At 45.1% G+C, this 17,180-nt stretch overlaps 1 protein-coding gene across 27 annotated transcripts in view; it reads right to left on the bottom strand.

Annotated features, from left to right (window-relative positions):
* rbfox3a (RNA binding fox-1 homolog 3a) overlaps positions 1 to 17,180 on the bottom strand; it is a 1,329,152-nt gene that overhangs the window by 94,259 nt on the left and 1,217,713 nt on the right. For 24 of the 27 annotated variants that reach the window (XM_078401060.1, XM_078401078.1, XM_078401061.1 and 21 more), the window contains one exon: positions 11,502 to 11,642. In XM_078401060.1, coding sequence (XP_078257186.1) covers positions 11,502 to 11,642 — 141 coding nt within the window. The remainder of the gene's footprint in view (positions 1 to 11,501; positions 11,643 to 17,180) is intronic. The other 3 variants (XM_078401070.1, XM_078401076.1, XM_078401087.1) reach the window with 1 other exon arrangement.

The raw sequence follows: 17,180 nt of genomic DNA, 5'->3' as shown, positions 1-17,180 counted from the left end.
TTCTTCAGACTGATTGCAGTGGTGGGAAATAGAAAGCAGGAAGAGAAGAGAGGCAGGACAAAACATGGCAGGTAATCAGTGGACATGGGCAAGGGAAAGGTTTTATAGAAAGATGTTTGGAACAAACGTCAGAGATTAAAACCTAAGCTGTGAGACTAAAGGATTGAAGAGTTGCAAATTGTGAAGCCAGCTGAAGGGATTTGGGTGGAGGGGGTAGGGGGAGGAGAGAGCTTGGTGCAAGTCTAGGTGGGGCACATGGGGAGGGGGGAAGGGCAGAAAGAGAGGGGTGTGTGGGGGAGAAAGGGGAAGTGGAGGGTGAGGGTTTGTTAGAGGTTACCTGAAATTTAGGAATTCAATATTCATACCATTCGGTTGTAAGCTACCAATAATGCCAGGAGGTAGCAGGGATGGTTTGGAATGGTTTAGAGAGGTACGGGCCAAATGCAGGTAAATGAACTAGCGTATATGGGGCATCTTGGTCGGCATGGACCAGAGGGGCCAAAGGGCCGGTTTCTGTGCTGTGTAGCTCTATGACAGGAGCAAGGTATACATGGCGGCATGGTGGCGCAACGGTAGAGTTGCTGCCTTGCAGCACTTGCAGCGCCGGAGATCCAGGTTCGATGCCGACTAGAGGTGCTGTTTGTACGGAGTTTGTACGTTCTCTCCGTGGCTGCGTGGGTTTCCTCCGAGATCTTCGGTTTCCTCCCACACTCCAAAGACGTACAGGTTTGCAGGTAAATTGGCTTGGTAAATGTGAAACTTGTCCCTAGTGTGTGTCGGATAGTGTTAATGTGCGGGGATCACAGGTCAACACGGACCCGGTGGGCCGTAGGGCCTGTTTCCGTGCTGTATCTCTAAACTAAACCAAACTAAGGTCCTTAGCTTGTTCAGCCATTCAATTAGTCCACGGGTGAGAGGATCCAGAAGAGATTTCGACAATAATCCCAGGAATGATTGGGTGTTGATAGACAATAAACAATAGACAATAGGTGCAGGAGGAGGCCATTCGGCCCTTCGAGCCAGCACCGCCATTCAATGTGATCATGGCTGATCATTCTCAATCAGTACCCCGTTCCTGCCTTCTCCCCATACCCCCTGACTCCGCTATCCTTAAGAGCTCTATCCAGCTCTCTCTTGAATGCATTCAGAGAATTGGCCTCCACTGCCTTCTGAGGCAGAGAATTCCACAGATTCACAACTCTCTGACTGAAAAAGTTTTTCCTCATCTCTGTTCTAAATGGCCTACTCCTTATTCTTAAACTGTGGCCCCTAGTTCTGGACTCCCTCAAAATTGGGAACATGTTTCCTGCCTCTAACGTGTCCAACCCCTTAATAACCCCTGATGAGCAGTCAACATAATCAAGTGCTTTTCTCCCCACTCCCGTTGGGTAGTAGATACAAAAGCTTGAAATTGTGCACCACCAGATTCAGAGCCAGTTCCTTCCCTGCTGTTATCTGACCACTGAACAGTCCTCCTAGTGTAGTCCTGATCTCCCACCCTACCTCAGCCCGACCTTGCTCTTTTTCTCTGTAACTGCAACATTACAATGCTGCAGCAGTATATTCCGTATATTCTGGTATATTTTTGGTGCACTACTTGTTCGCTGGCGTGATTGTACTCATGTCTGGTATGATTTGACTGGATCGCACGCAAACAACGTTTTTTACTGTAACTCAGTAGATATGACAACAATAAACCAATACAAAGATCACACAGAATACAAACTAATCGGAGATTGACAGATTCTTGATTGGTAAGGGTATCCAGGGTTATGAGCAGAAAACAGGAGAATGGGGTTGAGAGGGAAAGATAGATCATCCATGATTCAATGGCGGAGTAGACGATGGGCCGAATGGCCTAATTCTGCTCATAGAACGTATAAGCTTATGAAATACATGCCAATGGCCCCAACGTACAAAATCTAAATATTCACTTTCCAGAACTTAGAGGATCCAGTAACTCTAATTCAACTCTTTTTTCAATCCATTGAGACTTTTAACATTTAAATCACATTTTTTGTTCAAGGTGGGTGCTGTAACGGTGCAGCAGGTAGAGCTGCTGCCTCACGGTGCCAGTGACTCAAGTTGAATCCGGACCGTGGGTGCCGACTGTGTGGAGTTTGTACTTTCTCCCTGTGGCTGCGTGGGTTTCCTCCCATTTCCTCCCGCATCCCAAAGAAGTGTGATTAATTGGCTTCTGTAAGTTACCCCCTAGTGCGTAGGGAGTGGATGCAAAAGTGGGGTAACATAGAACTAGCGTGAATGGGCGATTGATGGTCAGCGCGGACTCGGTGAGCCTGTTTCCGTGATGTACTGGGAGCTAAAAACTAAACAAAACTCTTTGCCCAACAAAAGTGTAGTGTCCATTCCCCAAATGACCTGCAGTGGTGGAGGAATGAGCACTTTCTGGGCATTTATGGAGAGCCATCAAATAGCAGCAGTGGCCAAATCCAAGGAGAGAATAACAGAAAACAATGTATAATTTATGAAACAATATTTAGTAGCTGGAAATACATGGTGTTTGTTACTGATATATAAAACATGCTGTTTATATTTCCCTGAAATATTTTTATTACTCACGGACAACTTTCTCTTGAGAGTTGCTATAACACCAAATATGATTTATCATAGTCTCCATATTTACTTTAATGTAGTATTTTCTGTTAATAGCACCTTCAGACAGGCTGATGAAATATTTATATTCAAATCAATTACTATTCTAGATACTGCGTAGAAATAAGTCAAATATAAAAGCTACTTTAGTGTATTTTAAATCATTCTGTAGCAAATGTTAAAAAAAATTAGCAATGATTTACAAGAATAATTGTTATTCTCCACATCTGCAAAATGTAACCATGGCAAAACAACCTTTTGGGCTAGAATTCTCTGCATTAATTTGTTGAAGAAAAATAATCTGTTTTTCCAGAAATGAAACAACATTCCTCGAGCAATTTTAAATGAACTGGGCAAGAGGAGGATTGGACGCAAAGATGGCTTCACTTTACATACGAATTAGTGGGCGACACAGTGGTGCAGCGGTAGAGTTGCTGCCTCACAGCGCCAGAGACCAGGGTTCAATCCTGACTATGGGTGCTGTCTGTACGGGGTTTGTACGGTCTCCCTGTGACCACGTGGGTTTCCTCCGGTTTCCTCCCACACTCCAAAGACATACCGGTTTGTAGGTTCAGTGGCGTTGGCAAAAGTTGTAAAATTGTCCTTAGTGTGTAGGATAGTGCTCGTGAATGGGGTGATTGCTGGTCGGCACAGACTCGGTGGGCCGAAGGGCTTATTTCCTCGCTGTATCTCCAAACTAAACCAAACTAAAGGCGCAAAATGTGAAGCCAGAGGAAGGATCTTCTATCCTTCCACCCTTATCTTCTATCCTTCTATTCTCAGACTTTGACGAAGTTCTGAATCTCAAGGAGGGTCATGACAAGAAACATAGAAAAATAGGTGCAGGTGTAGGCCATTCGGCCCTTCGAGCCATTAAGCCTTCGATCATGGCTGTTCATCTAAAATCAGTAGCCCTTTCCTGTTTTTTCCCTATATCCCTTGATTCCTTTAGCCCTAAGTGCTATGTATGGCAACAATCTTCTGATCTCTATACAAAAAAAGAATCTCACTGTACCTTGGTACACGTGATAATAAAGGAACCATTGAAAAGGGGCTTGCTCAGGTGCGGCATCTTGGGTGAGTTGGGCCGAACAGCCTGCTTCTGTTTTGTATGACTATGGTTCCAATGAACTACCGGGCTGAGGGTAGTGACTCAAGTGAATGGGGTCACTGACACTATGCCAGGCATTGCTTGCTTGGGAGAAGAGAGGGAAATTTCTCCAGTGTATTGCCAAAAATGTGGGAGAAACACATTCATTTTTGCAATGGAACCACCAAGATATTGCATACACCATCTAATGATCTTTGGATAGGCATTCAAATTGGAAAGAGAGGCAAAGAAAAAAAGTTGCACATGTTTTTAATAGTCTTTAAAGAGAGGGTCATGATTTTGTTTTGATGTTATGGATGTTATGGCCATTGCAAGGGCAGCTTTTTGCAAAGAATCCCAGCGCGTCTGGGTCTTTTTACTGGGCTTTACAAGTTCATAAGTTCTAGGAGCAGAATTAAGTTATTCGGCCCATCAAGTCTACTCTGCCATTCAATCGTGGCTGATCTATCTTTTCCTCTCAACCCCATTCTCCTGCCTTCGCCCCATGACCCCTGACACCCGTACCAATCAAGGTTTAGTTGCTCAAGGGATTACTTTGAACTCAAGTGTTCAAGGAGTGGGCAGAGTGATGGAGGCACTGACTGACGATTGTTCTTCAACATGTCCCAGGTGAACTGAGTCTCTGTCAGTCCAGGGCTTACTAATGAGAGCATAGCAGAATACCAACCACAGTAATCATGATTGCACCCCTCTGCCAGAATGGAAAGCACAGCACCCCTGATGGGACCACATCATCCAGTCCAGTGTCAGTCCCAGCATCACACAGCATCGAAACTGGCCCTTCAGCCCAACTCGTCCCTGCCGACCAAGATGCCCAGACCAAACTCGTCCGATATGCCCACAGTTATCCCATGTCCCTCAAACCCTTTCCTGTTCACGTACCTGCCCAAGTGCCTTTTAAAAGTTGTTATTATACCTGCCTCAACTACCTCCTCTGGCAGCTTGTTCCATATCCCCTCGGGCTCCTGCAGTATTAAATCTTTCCCCGCTCATCTTACACCAAATAGTCCTCTAGGCCTTGATTCCCCTACCCTGGGAAAAATACACCACACATTCAATCTATCTATTCCCGTCATGATTTTATACGCCTCTATAAGATCACCCCTCATCCTCCTGCGCAGCAAGAAATAAAGTCCCAACTTGCCCAACCTCTCCCTGTAGCTCAGGCCCTCGAGTCCTGGGAATATCAAATCACAGTTGGAACTCCTATACTAAACCACTTCGTTGGCCACTGAGTTTGCGATAGACCTGAATCAACTGGGGACAACTTTAGCCTCAACCTTCTCTGAGGTAAATCAGAGGCTCAGGTGGAACATTGGCATTGCATCCTAGTCATTAACAACTGTTTAGTTGAGAGACGCAGGAGGGTATCATGCCCTTCAGCCCACTGAGTCCATGCCGACCAACAATCACCCATACCCCAGTTCCATGTTATCCCAATTTTGCATCCTACACACTAGGGGCGATTTTGCAGAAGCCAATCACTGTGCCACATCTTATATCCTTATCTCACACTTTTCATCTTTTCATATTGAGCCTTTGTTCAACCATCTGCCAAACAAAATCCCCCTGTATCCACCTGTCACTCACTAGACTCCGTCCCCGTCCTCCTGCTAATACAATCAGTCTGAAGGAAGGGTCTCGACACAAAATGTCGGCTATCCATGTTCTCCAGAGATGCTGCCCGTCCCGCTGAGTTACTCCAGCACTTTCTGTCCTTTATTTGTCAGTGTATTTGTTCACCCACCTGCATAAAAAAAATGTTTGACAAACCTTTTCAGGATACAATATAAGTGATAGCTTGCCTTCTCTATATCCCCGAGGGCTGATACAATGAATGACTTTGAAATGCAGAATTCACAGCTTACCTTTGCATTAAACTAAACTGGGGTGACACTTAGACGGGAGGTTTTGACATGATTTACACCCAGCATCCTCCTAATAAGCAAGTGTTAAGGATTTGCTTTAGAGGCTCTTCAAATGAAAATGTGCGAGAAACACATTAGTTTTTGCAACTGAACCACCAGAATCCGTATTCATCATCTGATCAACTTTGGATGTGTATTCAAATTGGAAAGAGAGGCTTGGAAATAAGGGTGCACATATTTTAATAATCTTTTCACGAGGGTCATGTTTTTTGGGGATATTCGGGCATGCCTGGTATGGCCACTGCAAGGACAACTTCTTGCAAATATAATCCTCGTGGTTGCTGGGGCTGAGAAAGACTAATGATGGTGGAGTGGAGTACATATACTTTGTAATTGAAAGTACAAGAATTTGCATATATTTGAATTTTATCTTTGCCATTTACCAATGATAATGAATATCCATTAACCCAAAAAGCGATGGTTATTTCTCTGAGAATAATCTATGCAAATTCACCCATTTCTCACGGATAAGCATGGACGTTTATAGCTTTCCAATGGAGCTTTCCGTCAGAGAGTGGGAATTCACGCCATTCTTAACAGCAGATAATATATAGACTCCAAAGTGTGATAAAGATTTATCCATTATAGAACATGGGTAAAACTTGCTACAATTATGTTAGTAGGGAAGAGGTCTCTTCAAGGTTGTGGGTTTTTTACTTGATTTTTTTTTGCCCTTACATTTTCAGTTGCTATTTTACCCAGCATTGAATCACTTGTAAAAAGACAAAGTGCTGGAGTAACTCAACGGGTCTGTCAGCATCTCTGGAGATTATGGATACGTGATGTTTTGGGTCGGGACCCAAACATTGCCTATTCATGTTCTCCAGAGATGCTGCCAGACCCATTGAATTACTCCAGCGCTTTGTCCCTTTTTTTTGTTGTAAACCAGCATCTGCAGTTCCCTTGTGTCATTTGTCCTAATGATAGTGGACAGACTGGGTGGAAACAGTCATAACGGTGTGATACCAGTCATCATAAAAGGCCTGCAATAGGTGAAGTAATTCATGTCAGTTCACACCTGCCATGTAACTTATCCGAGGCATTTGCACCTCGAGTCTTTGTCACTTACTCCACCCATCTGCCCATCACCCCTCTCACCTCTATCCTCCTATCACTTGACAGGCTTTGTCCTACCCTCCCTTCTCTCTTCCAGCTTTCTCCCCTCACCACATTCAGTCTGACAAGGGGTCCCGCCCTGAAATACTGTCTGTCCATTCCCTCCACGGATGCTGCCTGACCCTATGACTTCCTCAGGCACTTTGTGTTTTGCTCAAGACTTAATTGTCTTGCTGCATTCTATCACTATGCATCTTTGAAGAATTCAAATCATCTGTACTGTGAAACTCATTCTCTATTTATGTACACATGGTGGAACATGATTGCTTCTGAATAACTTTATTCAGCTTGGCAAATGCCCTGTACTTAATTCTGCCATACAATTCATTGTTAAGTTATTAAAATTTAAAACATCATAATTATAAGCATGTCCTAATATAGTCATAAAGAGACATAAGCATATATAAAGCCAGAGAATCGTACAGCACAGAAACAGGCCATTCGGCCCACCTTGTCGATGTTGGCATGCTGGGCTATCCCATTTCTCTGCATTTTGCCCACAGCTTTCTAAACCCTTCCTGTCCATATACAGCTGTCGAAATGTCTTTTAAAAATGCGGCACAGTGGTGCAGCGGGTAGAGCTGCTGCCTCACAGTGCCAGGGACCCGGGTTTGATCCCGACATCGGATGCTATCTGTGTGGAGTTTGCACGTTCTCCCTGTCACCGCGTGGGTTTCCCCCGGGTGCTCTGGTTTCCTCCCACATCCCAAGGATGTGCAGGTTTTGTTGGTTAATTGGCCTCTGTAAATTGCTCCTAGTGTGTAGGGAGTGGATGGGAAAGTGGGATAACATAGAACTGGTGTGAACGGGTGGTCGATAGCCAGTGTGGACTTGGTGGGCTGAAGGGCCTGTTTCCATGTTGCATCTTCAAACTAAACTAAATTATAAGTGTGTCCTAATATGGTCATAAAGAGACATAAGCATGTATGGAGTCATAGAATCGTAAAGCACGGAAACAGGCCCTTCGGCCCATCTAGTCTATGCTGACAAAGTTGGATACTGAGTGAATCACATTAGCCTGCATTTTACCCATTGCCTTCTAAACCTTTCCTATCCATACATATGTCCAAATGTCTTTTGAAAGTAATAATTGTATCTGCTTCTGTATCTTCCTCCGACGATGTTAAAGTTGAGTTACGCACGATTTTCAACGACACTAAGAAAAATGTCCTGATTTTAAAACTGTCCAATTTCCCCAACTAAATCCTCCCTGCTTCTCGGGTTGAAGGTGCAACTGATTGGGAAACGGGTAATTGCGGGGCAGTTGGCCCTGTTCTTGCGGGAAGTACAATTAGCAGTGTGTGAGAACAGCCTTGTTCAATTACTTGAGAAACAGGCTTTACAAGATGTTGGACAGGAGTAAATTGAAGAGGCGTGTAGATCACTCTGCAAACCAAATGTTATGTACCACATTAATCATACATTAACATGCCCATGCACACTAATTGTGCACAATTGCTGAATAATTCATTTCTTAATCATACAGCACCCAAAGGGCATATCACAAAATAATTATGGATGAAGAAGATTATTTGCCAATATTAGTTGTTGGGCCCAGGTGTGCAATGGAGTTCCCCCAATCCCAGTGCAGTTCTTTAAATGCCTACTGCATTTTCACTTTAATTCCTTACAGGGAAAACTATTTTATATTTTCGAACATGGAACAGTACAGCACAAGAACAGGCCCTTCAGCCCACATTGTCTGTGCCGAACATGATGCCGGGACCATCTCTCATCTGGGATGCCTATTGTGGATGCAGCCAAGACCATCACACAAACCAACCTCCCTTCCACTGACTCCATCTACACTTCACGCTGCCTCGGCAGGGCCACCAGCTTAATCAAGGATGGGTCTCTGGCCCTGTGAGGCAGTGTTGCATTTGTGTTCAGTGTTACATTACACATCCATAGCTTCTGAAGGTGCTTTGTTGATGTGCCTGTACGACGAAGGTCCACTGAGAATCTAAGCCTTGGACTGATGTTGCTTCATAGAACAGTACAGCACAGGAACAGGCCTTTTGGTGTCTGTGCCGAACATGCTGCCTAACTTCGTTCCTCTCCTGCACAGTTCTTCAATATTTCCTCAGGACTTGCCTCAGACAAGGTTTCAGACTCCTTAACGGTCACATTGGGTTTTGCTTTTCATTAATTTACTGACGCTCAATGCAAGCTCTGAGCAAGATCAGCATCACGGCAACAATGGGCAATAATTCTGCCAACCAGCCTAGTTTTATTATCATTCACTTTCTTATTCAAATTCATACCCAGAGGACAGGATGCCTCATAATCTCTAGATTCAAATTAACATGTTGTTATTAGATTCTGCTGGGACGGGACAAACACAAGGTCTGGCTTTAAATGGATAAAATCAGGTCCACCACTGATTTTCTGTCACCCTTGGTTGCAGAGCCTTTCCGTTTTATACATTTTGCTGAACCAACAGAAGTCACAGCCTTGGGGAGCCGAGATACCGTCCCGCAAAGTCGGCCTCGGAAGGCGGTTATGGGAATGGATCTACCGGGCTCCAAGGAAGTCCTGATGAGATTTATTCCCTGGAGTGCAGAGTGAATGGACGGTCTTTTTCCAAGGCTTTGGGAATCAGGAACTAGAGGACATAGGTTTAAGGTGAAGGCAGGAAAAGATTTAATAGGAACCTGAAGGTCAACACTTTCACACAGAGGGTGGTGGGTGTATGGAGGGGCTGCCAGAGGAAGTAGTTGAGGCAGGTACTATAATAATATTGAAAAGTCATTTGGGCAGGTGCATGGATTAGAGGGACATGGGGTAGGCATGGGGAAAATGGGACATGCTTGGATGGGGCATGGAAGGGTTGGACCAAAGGGCTGGGAGAGGTTGCCTAGGCTAGGACCTTAATCCTTGGTGCACCGGAGACTGAGATGTAACCCTATTGAGGTGTACAAGGTCATGGGGGGCATGGATAAAGTGAACGTTCACAGTCCTTTTCCCCACAGGGGCAACATTTTCACTAAGAGCGTCGTTACAAAAGATTACATACATCCAACTTTTAAAAGACATTTGGCTAGAAATATGGATAGGACGGGTTTAGAGGGCTACAGTCCAAATGCAAGCTGATGGGGCTTGCTTGCCCAATGTGCCAACTTGGTCATCAAAGACAAGGTGAGCCGAGGTACTTGTTTCTGAGTTGTACAGCTCCGTAACGCAAGTTAATTTTAGTGACTGATGTCAGAGGAAGCAGCAGGAAGAAGGTAGTGGTGTACCGTAGTCATTGCCGCAAGCTGTGCCCGTTCTAAAGCTGGGGTTAACACTATATAGAACGTTTCACTGGAATCTCAGCAGGTTGGTGACCAACCATATCAAGATCAATTAACACCCAAATCCTTGACCAAGCAGAAATAATGGCATGGTGCATATTACTTGTCGAGACCCAAGCCTCCAATTCCGTGAGGCAATAGCTGCAAGCGTATGTCTAACGAACTTAATTAATAGCCCCATTAATTAGAAAATCCATCCTTGTATCCCTTTTGGTGTGTATTATGGTTCTGCAATGCTGCAGTGTAAATTTCGATCTCCAAAAGAAAGAAAATCATTTAATTAGATGGTTGGCGCATTTAATTCAATAGATGCTTATTCTGCTCATGTACATTTAAAAGAGGTACTTATTTCAGTTATTTTTAACATGAATTTATCCTGTCATTTCAATTTTAGGTGTGAGGGATCGCAAAATCAGACCCCTAACCCTGCCACTTCTAGACAGAAAGCTGCTGGTCCTGGCTTCAATCAATGAGTTCCACTATCGAGAAACCATCTTCTGTAGATAGACATAAAAAGCTGGAGTAACTCAGCGGGTCAGACAGCATCTCTGGAGAAAAGGAATAGGTGATGATTCGGGTCGAGACGCATCTGAAGAAGGGTCTCGACCCGAAATGCCACCTATTCCTTTTCTCCAGAGATGCTGTCCGAACTGCTGAGTTGCTCCAGCTTTTTGTGTCTGTCTTCGGTTTAAACCAGCATCTGCAGTTCCTTCCTCCACACAGCCATCCTCTGTAGACGGTAGATAAACTCTGCATTACATGAGAGACAGGGCCTGGCTATAAGCGAACAGGGACACGGTCTTAACCTCTTGTCGTTAAAACTTGTTTTAACCTCATGCAGTTATAAGTGACAGCCCTATTAGAAGGCAGTTGTCCCGTTCCACAATGAACTAAAATAATAGTTTAAAACGCATTTTTATTCAGTAAATTGCCGGCTGAATTGTCAAACTCAAACCCTCAGATTATCTTTGATCGGACTTTACTGGACTTTATCTTGCATTAAACGCTATTCACGTTATTCCTTTTATTATGTATCTGTACAGCGTGAATGGTTCGATTGTAATCATGTATTATCTTTTTGCTAACTGATTGCACGCAACAAAAGCTTTTCACTGTACCTCGGTACATATGACCGTATTAAACTAAACTAAACTAAGTAATGCAGTTTCTTCAAATCACTTGATTGTAAAGGTAGGAGTTAGATGCAAAATCCTTAATTGAAGCCCCTTTTCAAGTGAGCTGAGATTGCTGCAGTGAATTGGTACCATCTCTTTTTCATGTAAAAGTATAGTCAATCAAACAGGTCTGCAAAACCGTTTATCAATAAAGATCATGCTGTGCATGCTTCCAATACACTTGGTTTAGAATGCCGAACAAGACTCGATACATGCAGCTGAGCTCAGAGGTTCTCAGTTCAATGATCGGAAGCTCCGCACCTACCCCAAACATTTGTCGCAGGTCAGGGTCCCGGAATCGGAAGGGGATGTTGGAGACATGTAGCCTTTTGGGCTGCTGTTTCTCTGTGGTCTCTGATGTCTGTAGTTGCTGTGGCGAGTCTGTCTGTGCAGCTTCATCTGTCTGCTGGGAGAACGGCAGAGGAGAACGATAAAACAAACGGCAAGTAACATGCAAAGCGCAAGTGTAGACACAAGGGACTGCAAATGCTGGTTTACCAGAAGCCTCCCACAAATGCTGGAGCAACTCAGTGGGTCAGGAGAGCATGGATAGGTGACGTTTCAGGGCAGGATTCTTCTTCAGACTTTGTTATATTTGTTTATTGTATTGTCCAAACCGGTCGTGCTGCTGCAAGTAAGAATTTCATTGTTCTATTTCGGTACACATGACAATTAAACACTCTTGACGCTGTAATCTCTTCATCCGTCTGAAGGAAGGTTCTGACCCAAAATGTCACCTATCCAGAGATACTGCCTGACTTGCCGAGTTACTCCAGTACTTTTGTGCCTTATTTTCAACACTCAAAACATACTAGCTATTCTGAAAAATGTTCAGAAAAAAAGTGTGAAGCAAGGCATCAGGCACTTGAACATTGCACAACACTAAACCTCAGCAACTGTAGTCTTCAATGAACAGTCTTTGGTTGCACTACGGATTTCAGTTTTGCACTGTAATGGTCACCTAGTATTACAGTTATTAATTTCATAAAATGCTGGAGTAACTCAGCAGGTCAGGCAGCATCTCGGGAGAGAAGGAATGGGTGATCAGTCTGAAGAAGGGTCTCGACCCGAAACGTCACCCATTCCTTCTCTCCCGAGATGCTGCCTGACCTGCTGAGTTACTCCAGCATTTTGTGAATAAATCGATTTGTACCAGCATCTGCAGTTATTTTCTTATACAGTTATTAATTTACTGTGTTTTTGATTTAGTTTAGTTCAATTAGAGATAAACCATGGAAACAGGCCCTTCGGTCCATCGTCGATCACCCATTCACACAAGTTCTTTGTTATCCCACTTTCTCATCCACTCCCTACACACCATTTACAGGCAATTTACAGAGGCCAATTAACTGACAAACCTGGATGTCTTTGGGATGTGGGAGGAAATCAGAGCACCCGGAGCAAACCCACACGGTCACCAGTGGAACGTGCAAACTCCACACAGACAGCACCCGAGGTCAGAATCGAAACTGCGTCTCTGGTGTTGTGAGGCAGCGGCTCTACCAGCCGCTCCACTCTGCCACCCAGATGTTGAATGTGATCCTGTCACCATAGATGCTGACTGGTGATACTCAGCGAGGGCTACAGGAAACAGTGCACCAGGTCTCGGGGGGGATACAGTCAGGCTGAGTGAATGGCCAAGGACACGAGCATAATATGGAAAAGGTGAGAGCAAGCAGTTTGAAGAACAGAAAGGTAGAGTATTTTTTAAGTGGTAAGAGTTTGAAAGGTTGTTCACAAGTCATTGAACATTAACATGCAAGCACAGCAATTAGGAAGGCAAATGTATCTCAGCTTTTATTGCAAGAAGATTCGAGTGCGGGAGATCTTTGGTCCAATTATACAGAGCCCCAATGTGACCTCTGCTGAAATATTGTGAGCAAGCCTGATCTCCTGACCTTAGATAGAACGTTCTTGCAATTGAGGGAGTTCAGCAAAGGTTCAGTGGATTGATACCTGGAATTGTAAGTTTCTCATGTGTGGAGAGACTAATTAGACCAGGCCCGCAGTCTGAGGTGCTTAGTACCATAAGGTGTGATCTCAGTGGAAGTTACATAACTCTTTAGAAGCCTGGCATGGTAGGTACGAGGAAAACGGGTCCCCTGTCTGAGGAAAGGTCCCGACCCGAAACGTCACCCGTGCTTTATCTCCAGGGGGCAGCGGTGACCTTCACAGCCGCCGGTGTGGCCGGACCTGTGGCCCTGTGGAGTCAGGTCTCTGGGCCAACCTGCAGCATATGGCAGCGCTCTGTCCCTCCCGCCCTGGCCAAATGCAACGGATGCCCACAGGCTTCCTCGGAAACGTCCAGGGACACGAGGGTCCGCTGACAGCAGGGAGCGGGGAGTCGAGGCTGCCATCCACACCCCCACCCCCTGAACGAGGAAGGACCAGGAACTCCAAACACAGACACTTCACAGGCGAAATGTGCCGGAAGGAACTGCAGAAGCTGGTTCAAACTGAAGTTGTCTGAAGAAGGGTTTGACTGGAAATGTCACCTGTTCCTTTTCTCCAGAGATGCTGCCTGACCCGCTGAGTTACTCCAGCATTTTGTGTCCAACTACAGAGACTTCACAGGCAGGATCACCGACTGGTAGAATTCAGTAAAGATACAAAGTGCTGGAGGAACTCAGTGGGTCCGGCAGCATCGCTGGAGAACACGGACAGGTGACGTTTTGGCCTTTCCCTTCCACAGATGCTGCCTGACCTGCTGAGTTACTCCGGCACTTTGTGCCTCTTCCCCTTGGTGGGTTAATGAGCATGAGGAATCACAGTGTCACAGTAAGGGATGGTGTACAAGATCGTGAGGGGAAATAGACAGTGAGAATGCACAGAATCTGTTATTCAGGGTGGAGCAATCAAGAACCAGAGGACATAGGTTTAAGGTGAGAGGGAAAAGAATTAATAGGAACCCGAGGGGCAACTTATTCCAACCGAGGGTGGTCGGTATATGGAATGACCTGCCAGAAGAAGTAGTTGAGGCAAGTACAATGGCACCATTTGAAGAGGGACATGGATAGGAAAAGTTGAGAGGGGTATGGGTCAAACGCAGGCAAATGGGACTTTGATGGGGCATCTTTGTTGGTATGGACAAGTTGGGCCGAAGGGCCTGATTCTGCGATGTATGACACTCTAATTCTAAAAATCTGCAGAAATTGAGGTCATGGTCCTATTCTCTAAAGCAGTTCGGGATGGGAAATAGATGTTGACCATGTCCACATTCAAAAGCTTCTGTGTTATGGTGCATTATTGCAAGATAAATACTCCAGCATTTTCTGGTTTTGGTACCTGCAGCTGGAGAATTTATAACAATTACAGACCAGTTACAATAGAATTTTGACTTTCGAGAGGTACAGGGCAAAAACAAGCCCTTCTGCCCACCGAGTCCGCGCTGACTAGCGATCCCTGTACAATAGCACTATCCTACACACTAGGAACAATTTACAATTTTACTGAAGCCAATCAACCTACACACCTTTGCTGTATGGGAGGAAATATACGGAGAAAACACACACGGTCACAGGCAGAATGGACAGACAGCACCCATAGTCAGGATCGAACCCGGCACTTTAAGGTAGTGGCTCTACCGCTGTGCCGCCCCTAAACCCTGAATAGGGTTGCCAGGCGTTGTCTGCCTCCCCCCAACCTCTGTTTCAGCATTCTCTCCCCCTGCTACAATCTGTCTCAAGAACGATACCAACCCAAAACGTCACCTTTCCACGTCCTTCACAGTTGCTGCCTGACCCGCTGAGTTACTCCAGAACTTTGTGTTCTACGCAAGACTCCAGCTTCTGCAGTTCCTCGTGTCTGAACACTTTCCCAGCAGCAGAAAGGTTCACCGCAGTTTTTTGACTTCCCTGAGAATTACTTTGGTTTAATTTAGTCTCTTCACTTTGAAAAGGCCTGTGCTGTCACATTTGATATTTTGTCGACAAGCACTTGAGTGCTGTTTGCAAATAAACTATTCATGTCGTACAGGTCCTGATTGTCACAATTAGTCTTCAGATGTGTTTATCCCTCTCACTCCACAGTTAAGGAATGTAAGTCACACACTGCCGAAAAGACTGGATGCTTTAATTTCCCTGTGACTGACACCATGTTGTTCAGGATTCGTACTGAGTGCTAAGGTGACGTCTGGGAGAATATAAAACTGTTCAAATGTTCCACCTGCCAGCAGCTTCAGTCGAACTGAATGTGTCGAAGAGAAAACAACTGGTGGCCCATACCCTCACACGTTTAGTGCCATGTTTTTAGTTTTTAGTTTCGTGCCATTCTTGCTACTGAGGGAGTGCAGCTTAGGTTCACCCAGGTTAATTCCCGGGATGGCGGGCTAACATATGATGAAAGAATGGATCGACTGGGCTTATAGTCACTGGAATTTTGAAGGATGAGAGAGGATCTTATAGAGACACATCTATATACTAAAACTCTCGTTTGTTTGTTTGTTTGTTTGTTCCTGAACTACAGCCAAAATGGTACACGGTAGCGTTGTGAGGACAATTTTAGGTCCACCTTATTCATCGTCCTCCCTTTGGTGCTAATGGAAGAAGTTTCATTGAAATCGGTGATATATTTTAAAAGTTATTCACATTTTAAAGGTTAAATCTATCTCCTAAGGAGGGAGAGGGGAGGGAGGGAGGGGGGGAGAGGGAGGGGGTAGTGGGGGAGGAGAGGGTGCTATACCAATGCAGAAGAGGTTTGGGCCCAACGGGTCCACTTGGTCTAGTAGAATTCTAAAGGGATTGGACAGGCTAGATGCAGGAAAAATATTCCCAACGTTGGGGGAAGTCCAGAACCAGGGGCTCACAGTTTAAGGATAAGGGGTTGGCCATTTAGGACTGAGATGGGGGATTTGTTTTTCAGCCAGAGTGTTGTGAATCTGTGGAATTCACTGCCACAGAAGGCAGTGGAGGCCAATTCACTGGATGTATTCAAGAGAGAGTTAGATATAGCTCCTAGGGCTAACGGAATCAAGGGATATGGGGAAAAAGCAAGAACAGGGTACTGATTCTTGATGATCAGCCATGATCAGATTGAATGGCGGTGCTGGCTCGGAGCACCTACTTTCTGTTTCTATGTTTCTATAAACACAAGATGCATTCCCACTTCAACACACAGGAAACACGAGGAACTGCAGATGTTGGAATCCTGAGCGGGTCGGGCAGCATAAGCGGAGGGAATGAACGGACAATGTTTTGACTTAAGATCCTTTGTCAGAATGATGGAGAGGGGAGGGACTAGAAAAGAGAGATAGAAACAAGGAACTGCAGATGCTTATTAATACACAAAAGGACACAAAGTGCTGGAGTAACTCAATGGGTCAGGCAGCATCTCTGGAGAACATGGATAGGTTACGTTTCGGGTCGAGACCCTTCTTTAGAGAAGGAGCCTTCTACAAAGAGAGGTGGTAGTGGGACAAAGAACTGATGAATCGGGGGGGGGGGGGGGGGGGGGGGGAGAGCTGGAATTTCCCCCTTACTCCATCAGTTTGAAGAAGGGTCCTGACCTGAAACATTGTCGGTCCATTCCCTCCACAGATGCTGCCTGACCCGCTGAGTCTCCCAGCACCTTGTGCTTTGCTCAAGATTCCAACGCCTGCAGCCCCTTTGTCTGTATGATCACACTGATTTTGGCCCGGGACTGAAATGTGTCGCTATACATTTGTTTAAAACGCGTGGTTACTTGCGCTTGGATTTATATCGAGACATTTTGGAGAGCCTGCATCTTCATCCTGTGGCGACTGCCGTTTTGTTAATTCAAGTTAAATGGAAGAAAGTGTTAACATGTTGCGGAGAAACATTTCGTCAAGCATTGAGTGAGAATTAGCTACCCATCTAACCTTGCACAGTAGGATGTCTGCATTTGGGCAATGTGGAACAAGCTCTTGCAAACCCTCCACAGTGCATGCTGATCTAATTTTACCACTTCTAATTACCACTCTGGCAGT

This window comes from Rhinoraja longicauda, chromosome 6, assembly GCF_053455715.1.
Source record: "Rhinoraja longicauda isolate Sanriku21f chromosome 6, sRhiLon1.1, whole genome shotgun sequence".
Taxonomy (NCBI): domain Eukaryota; kingdom Metazoa; phylum Chordata; class Chondrichthyes; order Rajiformes; family Arhynchobatidae; genus Rhinoraja; species Rhinoraja longicauda.
The sequence above is the reverse complement of the archived record's forward strand: the minus strand, read 5'-3'. Positions and strand labels throughout refer to the sequence as shown.